A 14,706-nucleotide genomic window follows, 5' to 3' on the forward strand; every position below is an offset into this window, starting at 1 on the left:
GGCTCAGGATTGTTTTAGGGACCCAACATCATGCCTGCTTCTTGAAGACAGGCTCGAAGCTGGGCATCACTCCGTTGGCCAAAATCAAGGGGTGGTCTCAAGGCTTGGCATCTCTTCCTGGCATTAGGCCCCTCTCCCCACCACACGGTTTGGGAATCCACCTGGGTGAGGATGTGGCTGGCACTAGAAGAGGCCAACCAGGGGCTCCAGAGGGTGCAATGGTTCAAGGACTAGATGGCCTGTGTGTGTGCCAGGGGTTGCCAAGAGGCCTCTGGGGTCTGAAGGGTGCCAGTGCCAGGATCATTACAGGCAAAGCCAGAGTTGTCGGAAGCGCAGAGGAGGCTAGTGGGGGCCTCTCTCCAGCAAGCCCTGCAACTTGGAGCAGGAGCCGGAACCCCAAACTGAGGAGGCTAAGGACAGGCTTTGCAGGACCACAGCCTGGAGTGCTGGAGGCAGGTGGAGGCTGGGGGACCAAGCAAGGCCGCCGGGACCGGGCAAGCAGAGAGAACAGCATGAGCAACAGGGGCTCCCCGAGTCTCCCGGGCAGGGGGATTCTCCGACCCTGGGGCAACGAGGCCTCTTCCAGGTGTGCCTGGGACGGGCCTCTCTCTGGCCTCCTTTAGCACAGCCTCTAGCCAGGATGAAGGCGCAGCCGTCCCAAGCGAACCCAGGCATCGCGGGGAGTAAGGGGCACGATCCACCCCGCTCCCGAGGCCCTGAGGGGCGGTCGGGGGGCGCCTCTGGAGCGGAGGCCGGGAGCTGATCTCCCCGCTACCTCCGCTTTGCTCCTGGGAGGCCGCGGGGCCTTGGGAGCCGGAGCAGTCTGCGAAGCCCGCGAAGCGAGGCGGGGCGGTGGGCGGAGGGGGGATCAGGTTACAGGGCCGGCCTGGCTGGCTCTGCGGCTGCGGGCCGGGCTCAGCTGGGCGCCTCCAGCAGCAGCAGCAGTGCCGGGAAGCGCCTGCCGCCGCCGGCGGCCGCAGCGTCGTCAACAACAACGGCCATGGTGAGTCGCGCCCGAGGGGGCGGCAGCGCGCGCAAGGCTGATGGCTCCTATGAGCATGTGCAGAGTGCCTCGGGGAGAGGAGCGGGCCGAGCCTGGTGCTCCAGCTCCGCAGGGGAAGCGGGAGCCGAACTTTGCCGGCTGGCTGACGAAGACCATCTCGGAGGCGCCCGAGCTTTGGGGCCGCCGAGGTTCCTTTGAGCATAGAACTGGGGTCGGAGTGCCTTGCCCGAAGCAGCTTCGAGGGCAGTTGCTGCGCCCGACCCCATCTACCAATCCATCGCTGCTCTTCGCCGTTTCTCAGTGTTTACGAAGCGCTGGAGGAGGCCGAGATCCCTCCAGGTGGGAAGCGAGCCGGCGGCCTCCCGGCTCAGGTGGCACAGATCCCCGGAGGGAGGGAGGGAGGGGTGGACGGCGGAGCCTCCGTCTTCGGAGGCAGCCCGCCTCTCCAGGATGCCGGAGCTGCAGAGTGACCTTCCTGCCCTGCTCCTCTTGGGCAGCTGGCGGGAAGGACCAAGGGGGCCCCTGGGATGAGCCCCATCTCTCTTAGGCACCTTTTCTAGCGCACCTGGCTAACCCTCCTTGCGGAAAAGTCACCGCGCGGCACATTTCAAAGAGCGCAATTTGAGAAGGGGAAAGAGCAGTTTTCCAGCTTGAAACTGGTGCCACCGCGGGCAAGGCACGGTCCATGGAAACAGGCTCCCTGCCATTGCAAACTGGTCTGAAAGTGGAAATGACTTTCAGGAATGTGTTCCATTGTAGGGTGCAGTAATTGTTAAAGTTTTGGAGTCCCAGGTTCAAAACCTCCCCAAACTATGACCCTTGAGGCCGGCCACCAGCTCTGCTACCTGGTAACGATAAAGGTTGCAGGACCCCATGTACACAGCCACCAGTTTGCAGCTGAAAGGTGCCAAGTAATATTTCAGCACAAGCAAGTGAAAAACTTCAGTCTTTCAGCACCTGCTGAACTAATAATGAGATTTTAAAAGTTGAAAAAAATTGCTATAGTTTCAGCCAATAAACAAATAACTTTAAGGACATGCATTTTTTCATTCTGCATAAACACAGAGAACCAAACATGATAGAACGATGAGGTTAGGCTTTCCAGAATTCTTTAATGAGATTTCCTCCATTCCCAGGGAATTTGAGCAGCTGACCCTGTTTACTTGCCTGTCTGTACTAAGAAGGAGGAGGGGGTCTTGAGACCCTCCGTCTGCTCCTGTCCTCAGCCATCCATCCTAGCAAAGGAAGGGCTATCGTTTTCATCTTGAGTCCCCAGCAGGGAAAATGGTAGGGTATAAATAAATATATAATAATTATAATAATAGTAGCAGCACAGTGCTTAAAGCTCCCTGCTTGTAAAACCCTGGAGAGCAGCAGCTGCTGCTGCTGCTGCTGCCAGTCAGTGTCAACTACACTAATCTAGATGGGTAAATGCACTGACTCAATACAAGGCAGCTTCTGAAGGGAATGTGGAAGGATACCTGTGTCTCAGTCTGTGTATTGGTTTGCAAAGTAGTTTCTCATCAAAATGCAAACAAAACTCTCGACCCCACTCCCCACAGAGAATAATTTTTACTTATAGCAACCAATTCCTAGCCAGCATTTCTTGTGTCCCTGCTCAGTTGGAGCAGAAAAACAAGTCTGCATGGACTGGAAAAGACCTCCCATCTTCGTGTCTTGTCTCTGATTTTGCGTGTGTCCTGGCTGGAAAGGGTCTTTGACACAGGGCGGGAGGGCTTCTTCTTGAACTTTGGGTTGCCTTTTCTTTGGGGTGTTGGTGCTGGTGGGGGTGGCAGGCAGCTCCTTTTCTTGGCCTGCAACCTGGCCTCAGGAGGCTTTCTCCAGCATCTGCATGCTGTCTGTGGGATCCTGGTCACAGTGTTTGCCTACAACTCATCTCTAATTAAAACAAAATACTGTAGGGGCTAACTTTGCATAGTTATTCTGCATTCCTCCTGGCAAAAATAACTAACAGGCTTGCAGCACCTTAAAGACAAACAAATTTATTATGGCATAAATATTTGTGGAACAGAGGCTATTTTGTCAGATGCAAGGAGGGTAAGTCTTAGCTGGCAGGGATGGGTGTTGAGATCAAATGGTAAAAACTGGAGATCAAATGGGAAAGAAATGCAAAAGGTATGCAGATTGTGAACATTCAGTTTAATCTTAAATGTATGCAAAATAACCCCAGTGAACAACAACAACCGTCTGTGATGACACAGTCATCCCCGCATTGTTGACTGTTTGCACCTGTAGTGGGACAGGCGTCCTCTCATATTCCTTTTATTGAAAAACGTCAGCTTCCTCAGGGCAGGAAATGGGACTGAACCCTCACCCAGGTTTGCTGCTGAGTAAATCTTGAGATTTCAGAGACACAAGCCAAGGCCACAATGGTCCTTGTACAAGAAGCAGAAGAAACAAATGAGCTCATTCGAAATGATTTTTAATTGCCTCCTGCCATCCGAGCACAAGGCTGCTGAAATGCAGGGTAGGGGGTGGATGCTGTTTTGTTCCATTTCCCCAATGTGCCCTTTCAAGAGCACAGACATGGATGAGAAAATGAAGCCCTTTAACTCTATGCCCACCATATGGACTGAAGGCGTGAGCACAATGCCCCAGTCATCCCGCTCCCTGGGAATGCTTGGCCTTTGAGCACAGGGCAAAGGCGTCTGCAGGGAGGCCTGCACACATTTTGCCCGTCTCTCCAATCTTCACAAGGAAATCACTTTGCCCTTGCAAAGTGCTCCTTTCTTTCCGCCCACGGAGCTCAAATGCATGAACTGGAGTCCCAGTCCCAGTGGAATGCTGGGGCCACCCTCGGAAGCGGAACTGCATCTTCTCGCCTTGCTGGCTTTTTCGCTTGGCCTTCCATGGCGGCTGGACAAACTGAAATCATTAGGCAAAATGCCTTCTCCTGGTATGCAGACAAGTGATGCTCTGGAAAAAAGTAACAAGTAGAGTGAAGTGCTGCAGGCTTCTGTCCTGTCCTGTCCAACATCTTTATAAATGACTGTTCTCATAGAGATGCCAATGGGAAGCACACAAGCAGGATCTGAGCACAACAGCATCCTGCCCACTTGTGATTCCCAGTAACTGGGATTCAGAGGCATATTGCCTTGGGCAGGGGAGCCAGAGCGTGGCCATTGTGGCTAGTAACCGTTGAAAGCCTTATTCCCAATGAATTTGTCTAATCCTATTTTCAAGTCATCCAAGTGGAAGGGACGTTCCATAGTTTAACTTCATTGCATGAAGAAATACTTTCTTTTACGTGTCCTGCATCTTCCAGCATTCAGCTAAATTGGACATCCGTGAGTTCTAGTGTTACGAGAGAGGGAGAAAAACTTTTCTCTAACCACTTTCTCCGCTCCATGCATAATTTTATTTGCCTCCGCCACGTCACCTCTTCTTCGTCTTTTCTGTCAACTAAAAAGGCTCAAACACTGCAACCTTTTCTCAGAGAGGAATCTCTCTATCATCTTGGTCATTTTGGTTGCCCTTTTCTGCAACCTTTTCAACTCAGCAATATCCTTTTGAGGTGAAGCGACCAGAATTTTACACAGTATTGCAAATGCGGTCACACCATAAATTTGTGTAATGGCATTATGATATCAGCTGTTTTATTTTCAGTTCTTTTCCCAATCGTCCCTAAGCATGGAATTCACCTTTTTCATAGTGGTTCCTATTTTTCTTGTGCAGCAGGTGGTACTTTCTCTTTGGGAGCATTCAGGTTGTGGTGGCTGGTGTTTTGAGGGTGGGCACTTGCTCTTGGGGGTTAATCAAGGCAGACATGATTTAATTATTTGCAATATTTACACCCCACATTCTGCCTAACAGCAGGCCTCCCAGTAAAAACTGATAAATAATAACATAATAATAAGAAACAAAATGTTGCTGTGTTGGACCACAAGAGGAAAAAACCTATTAAAAAAACTATTAGGCCAAACCATAATAAGATCTGTAGATGTTTTGTGGTTGATGGGAATTGTAGTCAAAACATATGAAGGGCACCAAGTTGGCAAAGACTGCCTTAGGTTGCTGCTGCTGCAGGTGATTGGCTTCCCCTGGGTTTGAGGGCATGTGAGCTGCTTGTGCAACTAAGCTGCACCCACACAACTGCACCAGTCCAGCTACACTACAGAGTCACTGCTGGGAAGAAATCCATAGCTGTCAACTTTTCCCTTTTCTTGCGAAGAATCCTATTCGGAATAAGGGAATTGCCCTTTAAAAAAGGGAAACGTTGACAGCTATGAAAGATATCTAAGCCTTCTGTTCTGTAAGCTCTGCAGGCACCAAGGAAATGAAACCCCTTTGCCTCCTTAGCATAAGGGAGTTTGGTTTGGCTAGACCCATATGTAGCCCTGTCAGGCTCCTGCTTCCTTTCTCTCAGGAAGACTCTGCATGTGCTTGCGCTGGCGGATGGGGCTCCCTGCAGTGCCAGGATATCTCTTTTCCAAAGATTTTGATGCAAGCTGTGCGGTCAGAATTTTGAATGCAGTGCTGCCACTAGATGGTGCCCTTCCGATAGTCTCTAGAGGAGAGAGCTTATTATGAAGATGCACATGGGGCTGATTTCAGTGGCTAACTGCAATTCTTGAAGTTTTCCGCTTGCTTGAAGGCAGGTTTTTATGTCTGCAAAAGTGAGGTCTTGGTTGCATAGTGAGGTGGCGGGGGGCGGAGAGATGGAGGGAGGAGGGGAGGGACACATGAACTGGAAAAGCATTCCAGAGCTTTTAGGGCCGCCCTATCGCTTGACAGGGGTCCAGTTTGTGACCTACCAATTCAAGCATTGCATAAATCAAAAGCTCACCCCAGAGGTTGCCGGGGGGGGGGAACCTCCTCTTGGGCCTTTAAGCCATGCTGTGCTGTGCTGCAACAGGTACGCATGCTTAGAAGAGGGACCAGGTCATGACATTTCCTTATCTCATTTCACAGACTGGACTGTGGGGGAGCTCAGCCTGGGGGAGAATGCCCCCCTTGCTACTTACTTATTGCAGCAGTAGCAGCTGTGGGAAGGGCAAAGGAGGGGCAGGAGCTGCTGTGGCTTCCTCCTCATCTTTGAGGGCAGTGCAGAGATTTAAATGCACAGGGCAGATTTCTGCAACCTTTCCCATAGTTGCTGGATCTGGGTTTAAAATGTGCATGGGGGATAACTTGCCTTCCTGCCTATCCCTGACTTAACAGGTAAGACTCAGAGAAAGCTGGGGGTACAAATGGGTGTACATGTACAGTAACTGTGGTGCACGGTGCAGAGTAGGCCTGGAGGGCAGGGCTGTTGTTTATTTACATAAGTTTACATATCACTCTTCAACCATGAAAGGTTTTCCAGAGTGGCTAGGAATTCCAAAAAATTAAACTATCGCTGTTTCCACACTAAGAATTTACTGGGGACTAGCCACACAGTGTTCACTCACATTTTACAGCCATTTACATGATGTAAACAAAACATCCCCGTGTCATATTTTACCTGTTCAGCTTCTGTTGCTGTTTTTCTTTAGAGCTGAACAGGTAAAACATGCCACAATGATGCATTTCTGTCTGGGAATTGATTCTTAAACCCTTCCTTTTTATATAGAATCATAGAATTACAGAGTTGGAAGGGACACCAAGGGTCATCTAGTCCAACCCCCTGCAATGCAGGAATCTCAGCTAAAGCATCCATGACAGATGGATATAGTATTTAATTTATATCTGTTTCTTCCCCCCATCTTGTAGCAGGGTGAGGCAGTCATGTAGCAAGGTGGAGCGAATAGTAAACTCATCTGCACGCCCCCCATTGTCCAAACTAATATCAATCTCCCCACTCCACACCCTCATATTTAAGGCAGGGAATGAGACACTGCTCACCTGGCTGCAGCATGTTGTCTGGATTTCAGAAGTCTGGAAGCAGAGTTGCTGTTCCACTTGCAGCTTAAAGCAGAACAGCAATGATGAGGTGCTGCTCAATTGTCCACATCTGGAAGCCCCCTAAGGCAGCAATTCAGCACAGTAAAACTTTGAAAGTAGGATAACCTGAGCAGCAGCAGATGTGAAAACTGCTTAACGTCAGTGCAAGTAAGGCAAAGTCATTTATCAACAGCATCTAAAAAGTTTGGGTAGATTAAAAGGACTTCAGCCTGATACTGGGACGATCACAGAACTCTTTGAGGACCACTGAAAGGCCTCAAAGGCCTCTCTGGTAGTAGCAATGTGGCAAAGATGGGCCTCTGAAGATGATCTTAAGATCTGGGCAGAAAGTTATGTGGGAGGCATGTGGTAAACCATAGGCACCAACTGCACCCAGCAGCACTCTTAAAGGTGAGCCCCACCCTTGGGTGTTCCTTCCAGAGAGACTGACTTCTAGGCCCTGACAGCTCTGCTCCTTCTTAGAAGCCACAGTTGCCCAACAGAACTGCCTTTGATGCGGGAATAAGATATGTCAGGTGTTTGATTAGGAAGTTCAATGTTCCTAACTTTCTGGTGCTCTCTTGAGAGAGATGGAGAGAGAACTGTAGGCATCAGACCCCCTCCCCTGGTAACTCAGGGCTCGGGAACCTCTGGTCTGCAGGCCATACTTGACCTGCCAGGTGTTCAGATTTTGCCCGCAAAGCTGTTTCCCCCCAAACCATGCCCACCTGCCACATGCCTGATGTCCTATGTGACTGCAGGTAGTGAGGAGACTGCTGGAGCAGAATTGAGGGCCTGTACGTGCCCCCACTGTTCTCCCTCCCTGGAGTTCAGGCTCCTACTCTCCTTCTCACCAGCTGATTATGGCATCATGTAACAGGCAATGACCAGCCTGAGTCATGTGGGAATGTCCAGCAAAGTGATGCTGACTTCACCATAAAACAGGAAGGGCAGGAACTTTTTCTGCAGGAGAGATTCAAGGGGCATTTTGTCCTTTTCCCTAGGAGAGAGCAAAGCACTCCTATTGTGGGCATCATGGCATAAAAAGTCTCTGCCAGGCTGGGCAGAGTTCTGCCAGAGATAGATCTTATGCCACCACATGCATCATCTGTCTTGGGCCTCATGAGAGTACGCTGGCCAAGGTCAAGATCCAAGCAAGGAAGTCAAGCTGAAGGCTGCAGCAGTTGCCTTTGCCAACTGGGTGCTCACCCACCCACACCAAACGTTCTTGGGCTCGAAGTCCCACCATCCCTGACTTTAATCTATGCTGGCTGCTGGGGTTGCTCGGAATTGGAGTGCTGGAACAACATCTGGAAGGCACAGTGAATCCTTGGAGGGCTTGGCTAGCTCTGTTGTAATTAAAAATAAAAATCCCATTAAGGCTCTGTCTGGCTTAGAACCTGGGCAGAGGGAGATGAGAAGAACCCCACTGTGAGATGAATTATTAAGAATAAAGATGACACGAGGTTTCTGGGAGATGGGGGCTTGCTGAAGATTGCCCCCTTTTACTGATCTTGCTCTTGTGCTTAAACAGTAGGCTCGACACAGTGAAATCAGGCATGTGCAGCTTCTCCCTCCCCTACCAGAAGATTCACCCACGAAGGGTGTGTTCATATTACTGCCTTAAAGCGCACTGACAGGGGTGTGGACGTCTTTCCCTGATACATAGCTGCCCACACCTTGGCTAGAGACTAATTAGGAATAGCTTAAGGGCTCCAATCAGTGTGAAGCTGGTTTTGAGAAGCAACGGCATCAGGCAGTAGTATCTTATAAGGAAGTACAATATTCATTTGCATTTTTGATGATGTCTTCTGACTAAAAACTCAACACTGCAAAGTTAATGAGTGCCCAGTAAAGGGGAATGTGGAATTTCAGTGTGTCGAGTTGCTGTTCAAGGCACAGGAGCCAGGCAGTAAAAAGGTGACAACCTTAGCCACCTTTTAATGATGATGAAGGCAATAATAATACTTTCCACACCCCACCACTTTTGTATGAGAATTCCCCAGACTCAGTTCTTTCCAGAGAATGAATCGTATTTCTTTTATCTGGTAGATCCTGGGAAATACTAGAGAAAGTCCACACTCTGATAATGATCTCATGGCCAAACAGTTACGGAGCAGGGAATCACAAGTGGGGAGGGCCCTGCTGTTGCACTCAGGTCCTGCTTGCTTATGGACCTCCCTTGGGGCATCTGGCTGGCTACGGTGAGAATTAGGTGCTTGACTAGATGAGCAGCCATGCTCTTCTAATGTTTTTAATTATGAGTTTCCTCTTTGCAGACAAAATCATTCCTCATAATTTTTCTGTCACTCCTTATGTGCACACTTCAGCTGGCTAAAAACAGGAAACTAGTATTAAACAACCTGCTGCACAAGAAAAATAGGAACAAATTAAAGGCAATTGAGGGTGTTTGTGAAAAATATGAGAGCACCCGCTCTCATTGGCATGTTGCTGGGGGCCTCCCACAACCTGGAATTAAGCCTGGCGGGCAAGGAGGGTTCTTGGCTTCCTGTGCCCAGTGGTATCTGAGCCAGTCTGTGCCCTACTTGCCTTTCATGTAGTGGGTGAGGAACGTACTCCTGGGATAGCATGCAGGATCTCAATGGGACAAGTATGACTGGGCATTTGGCCACAAACACAAAATGAATTTCAAAGGTGGAATGCATCACCAGCAACAAATCTGCAGAGCGCATGACGGAAAATGAAGGGCAGAAGCACCCAATTTGCCACACAATTCGTGGAACTTGTAGTTTGATCCCAACAGTGAGAGAGAATGAGGGAAAGTGGGGATGGAAAAGTTAAGGTTCTTTCCCCCCCATTCCCCCCATTTTCAACAGTAGGAAATGCCAAGGAGCCAACTAGAGATCCTGCTAGATCTGCAAAATCAGAGAGCTTTTATCTCAGTACTTGGTTGGTGGCTGTCAATTCTTTGTTCACTGGACCATCTACAGGAACACATCTCATTTTTTAAACTGAGGTTTTCCTTACACTTTCCAAAGGCTGGTATGCTAGGCTGATTAATAGATCAGGGAGAAACGCCTGGGGATATGTTCCCCTTTGTGTGCTTGTGCTTCATAAACGCCCATATTTTGGCACACGTCCCTTTCTGCACAAAGGCGTCTTTTACAAGTTGTTTAAAGTCTCCACCCTTCTTTGATCTGCATGGAAATGAAGGGGCATGTGAGGTTGTTGCTGTTCGAATAGGTTTCAGAGTGGGCTGTTACTGGAGGGAACGCTTGCGGATGAGCTCTCTCTCTCTCTCTCTCTCTCTCTCTCTCTCTCTCACACACACACACACACACACACACACACGTACGAAGCCGTGTAACCCTGAATCAGATCATTGCTCTATGTCGTGTGGGACTACAGTCTACTCTCACTGACAGCCACTCAACAAGATTTGTGACCCCCTCAGAATACTTCTGCAATCTTTTCACTAGTTCTAAGGACTGAGCTTTGGCCCTTCTGCATAGCCAGCAGGTGCTCTAATACTGAAAATAAATCCATGGGAACATATTCATTAGTTTTCAGGAATGCTTTAATCAGGGGTCAGCAAACTTTTTCAGTAGGGGGCCAGTCCACTGTCCCTCAGACCTTGTGGTGGGCCAGACTATATTTTGAAGGGGGGGAAAAGGAACGAATTCCTATGCCCCACAAATAACCCAGAGATGCATTTTAAATACAGTAAAATGGCATGTAAAAAACCCGCTGATTCCCGGACTGTCTGCGGGCCGGATTTAGAAGACGATTGGGCCAGATCTGGCCCCCAGGCCTTAGTTTGCCTACCCATGGCTTAAATGCTTTTTTTGGAGCAAGTGTCATAAAGACCCCTGGAATACTAGGATGTTGGCAGTGAAGGTCATGAAAACAAAAGGAGGCAAGATCTGGTGCTTTTGTTAATCAGCTGTTTATTTAGCTCAATGCATTTCAGAGGCGTCTCCTTTGTCAGGAGCAATAGATTAAACACAGTAAAAATAATGATAAAACTCACAGGCCAGTGACATTATTAATAGGGAAGAACACATATTGGGTGAAAGACACCCAAATATGTAAGAAATCTCCTATTGCATTGTACATTTCCTCACTAGGGATGCTGCCTTGGCTTGCATTTGCGGCCAGATAACAGAGGTGCTTCCTAAGTAAACTTTTACTATGGCAGTCTTAACCAGGGCTGGCCCAAGACATTATGGCACCTGAGGCCCTGGTTTTAACGGTACAAATTCAGTGCCTAGGAAAGAACAGAATATAGTTTGGGTGCGCTTCTAAGGCAGGGGGATAACAGCAAGAATGATGATTTTTTTTTAATCAAGTGGTCTATAAATATTCAAAATTTAAAAATTAGTATATACAAGTGAGGACAACAAAATGTTGCCAAGTATTTTGAATTACAGTATATATGTAAGAGACATTGGTGTGAACGGAAAAATAAAGATTTGGGTTGGTGTCTTGCGTTTTTCTCAGTGTGAGATTTTAAAAATAAAAAAAATGGAAAAAGCAGTGACTCGTGATTGCCATGATCCTAGGCTGCAACCAAGCAGGAAAACTGATTTGATTTTTGTGTGTGGGATATTTTGCTGTACTGCATCTGACTTCATCATTCCCTATCACCTTATTTCTTGTCAAAATGTTCACCCTGTTTTGCAAATTATGGCTGCCAGAATAAATTGTATACATTGATGCACAGTTATATAATGTAATTGGAGTACTAAACAGAGAGATTCTTGGCACGGAATCTTTTCTGGAATACACCCCTGAAGGCCCATCAAGAAGGGAGGGAGGGAGGCAATTTGGGCTTTGCAAAGGGGTGTGTGTTGGGGGACAGTGACTGCTCCTTAATGAGCGAGGCGTTTTGTCTGTGGGGTGGCTGATTCAGTAGATGCCGATATCCAAGTGCACAACCCCAGGCAGCAGCGCCCTCCATGGTTCCCCCTGAGGGGAGGGGAGACCTCTGTTAAGTTACTGCGAGGACAATTTCCTCTGTGCCCTGTGCCACTGTAGGGCAAGCAGCGTGAAGGGCCTGCTGGTGATGGCAAGGAGTGAGCCAGGAGGGTTTGCCGTCCTCCATCTTGCCTGCCAAGAGGCCCTGTCCAATAGGCCGAGGGGAGGCCTGCTGGCCTCACTGTCTGGGTGGCTCCAGAGACTCAGCTGGACCAGGGAGAGAAGAAGGTGAGACTTGAGAAGACCAGCCTCATCTTCCCCTCTGTGAGCCCAGCCCCACATTTCCGCCTCTTGCCTCATATCTGAGAATCGTTCCCCTCATAGGAAAACCTATGGCAAGCAATTAAACGATTTCCAAAGAGTGATCAGCTATCAGTAGAAAATGATGCCAGCAATTGCCAGCTGTTTATGTCAGACTTCACCCCTATTTTGTGACAAGCTTCTCTCGTGCACCCCCATTTTGCAGACTGGTGAGCCTCACTAATTTTCTGTGGGGTATTCCAGTCGTGGTATCTTGGTTGTAGTATAATATGGTGAGCGCTGAGTGACTCAAAGATTCAGGCACACCTCACTCTACTTCAGACGTAAAGGAAAAATGGATCCAGTAACAAGTCACATGATGCGTTGTAACCTGCTTCTTTATAGTGTTCAAAATTTTTGTGATTTGTCCGCTCTCTGCATGGAATGGCTATAACATAGCTGTGCTTTGCAGATAGGTGAGTAATGGCTGCCAGGGTAACTCAGAAAAGTTGTGTTCTCCTTTCTAGTACAAGCTAGCCCACCTTCTCCACTGTGCGTCCTAAGAGCTCCCACCTAATTTCAGAACCGGGGTCTCTGCTTTATAAGGCAGCTGGTCTTTGAAAGAGACTGCTGGGCATGGTTAGAAAAAGCAGAAAGTCCCAGGAACAACAGCTGCTAATTTCTGGCAGAGGCAATAGTTCACACTTGCAGCCCAGGATCTCTTGTTAAGTTCTTTCTGAGGAAGAAAGTTTGCACATGGTAACTTTTATCACCTTGCTTTCATTTAACTGCATTGCATTTATTATATTTATATCCTGTTTTTCTTCCAAGGAATTTAGGGTCCTCCCCGCACCTGCATTTCATCTTCACAACAAATTATGTGAAATCATTTTATTATTGATGATTGATTATATTTGTTATATTTATTATACTTGTTAGTTGCTATAATTTGCCCAAGGCAACTCAAAGTGACTCATACTTTGATAGGGAGAGGATAAAGTAGGATAGACTGAGCTGCATGAAAGTCTCCAGCATTGTCACTTTGGAGGGACCGATAGACTTAAAGGCTTTCCCTGATTTGGTAAATTCAGAGATTTATCACCTTTAAAATAAAAGTGTGACTTAGCCTCAGATGTTGAGGAAAGGGACACTCTCTGTGCTTGAAGCACATTCTGCAGAGTGGGTGGTTCATCTGAATTCATTTGGAGATGACAAGTTAATTGTTGTCAGATGTATTCGTTTTGGCAGTGAGCAGAACTGCTGAGACTGCAGGATCCTGCCTTTTGGTCTCTTTGGCACTGGTGTCACAGTGAAGGAAGCCACCCTTGCAAGAAGGGAGGTTGGCTCTTGAGCCTGCGGCCTACCCTGCTACAAAGATCACTCCCAGGAGGCCAATCTTATGTCTTCTGAGCATGTGCGTAGATGCTACTGTACCTTCTGCTCCCATTTTAAGTCAAAAAGGCCACAATTTTCTCAATGTTCAGAATGTGGATACATATTGGGGTTCCCCTAATCTGGAGTTAGAGTTCCTATTCTTTGTGGTAGTTGAAAAGTGGGTAAGTGATGCAGTCTCCCAGAAACCTGAAGGGGGTTTGGCCCAGACTACCCTCTCCTTTAGCTTTGTTTCCTTATAATGTGGGAAGAGGGCTTATTTTGCTGTTTTGTTTTAATTATTTAGTTGTGTTTTTATCTTGTATTTTATTCTGTGAACCACCCTGAGGTCTTATGATGAAGGGTGTATGAATTTTAATAATAATAATAATACAATATGTTCTGCTAATTCTTGCTTAAATAGCCTACCCTAGATTCTAGTAAATGCTAATAATGCAATTAAAAGAAGCAACACAATCTCATTTTTAAAATAGTAATTTATTAAATGCTTAAATGTTTTTGCACATTTATTTCATAAAATTTATTTACCACTTGATTGGAGCAAAGCAACCTTAAAGAGGTTTACAAAAAGAGTAAAACAAAAAAATCACTGATATTAACAGTTTAAAAGAGCTATTTAAAAATTATGTAAATTAGATTCCCTTATGTTAAGAATTTATGTTTTCTTGGAGGAGAAAGAGGATTGATGTAACAGTCACCAGAGCAAGAGCTGGCTTTCTCATAAAGAAAGGTGGGCAGCTGCAGATTTCAAAGGCAGGGAGGGCACCTCCAGGCTAGGGCTGGCAGAGAGTGTGCTGTATGTTGAGAGCAGAACAGGGGACAACATGGACAATGTTCAGAAGTATAATATAAACTCTTTATGATATGCTCTAGCTGGCTTTAGAAACCCAAACCCAGCTTGTGCTGGTGGTATGATGGTTCGGGCCTTCCTCTTGCTCTGCCATGCTGTCATCATGGCTGTTCTAAAGCTCTTGGCTTTGGAGTCCCATTTCTAGCTGGAGTGACTGTGAGAAAACTGTACTAAACACTTTTAGCCACTTCTTTTTCCCATACCTCCCACCCCCAGTTTAGGGGGAACTTTCCTTTTTCAATATAATTCCACCAGGGGACACCTTGTAAGCCTGCAGTCCTGGGAAGCCGTACCAGCAACTGCATAAGCCCTTTTAGTCTCTCTTTTTCACTCTCTCTCTCTCTCACACACGCACACCCTGCGCACTGATATCTACAATAATAATAGTTTAGCAACAGCC

At 47.5% G+C, this 14,706-nt stretch overlaps 1 protein-coding gene across 3 annotated transcripts in view; it reads left to right on the forward strand.

The window, feature by feature from the left end:
- The first annotated feature begins 822 nt into the window (after positions 1-822).
- PLEKHG4 (pleckstrin homology and RhoGEF domain containing G4) overlaps positions 823-14,706 on the forward strand; it is a 49,681-nt gene continuing 35,797 nt past the window's right edge. The window contains exon 1 of one of the 3 annotated variants that reach the window (XM_081872096.1): positions 823-1,003. In XM_081872096.1, coding sequence (XP_081728222.1) covers positions 1,001-1,003 — 3 coding nt within the window. In that variant the 5' untranslated portion in view covers positions 823-1,000. Of the gene's footprint in view, positions 1,004-12,805; positions 12,824-13,448; positions 13,479-14,706 lie in introns of those variants that run through there. The other 2 variants (XM_081872097.1, XM_081872095.1) reach the window with 2 other exon arrangements.

Source organism: Podarcis erhardii (assembly GCF_964252035.2).
Source record: "Podarcis erhardii genome assembly, chromosome: 7".
In the NCBI taxonomy this organism is placed as follows: Eukaryota; Metazoa; Chordata; class Lepidosauria; order Squamata; family Lacertidae; genus Podarcis; species Podarcis erhardii.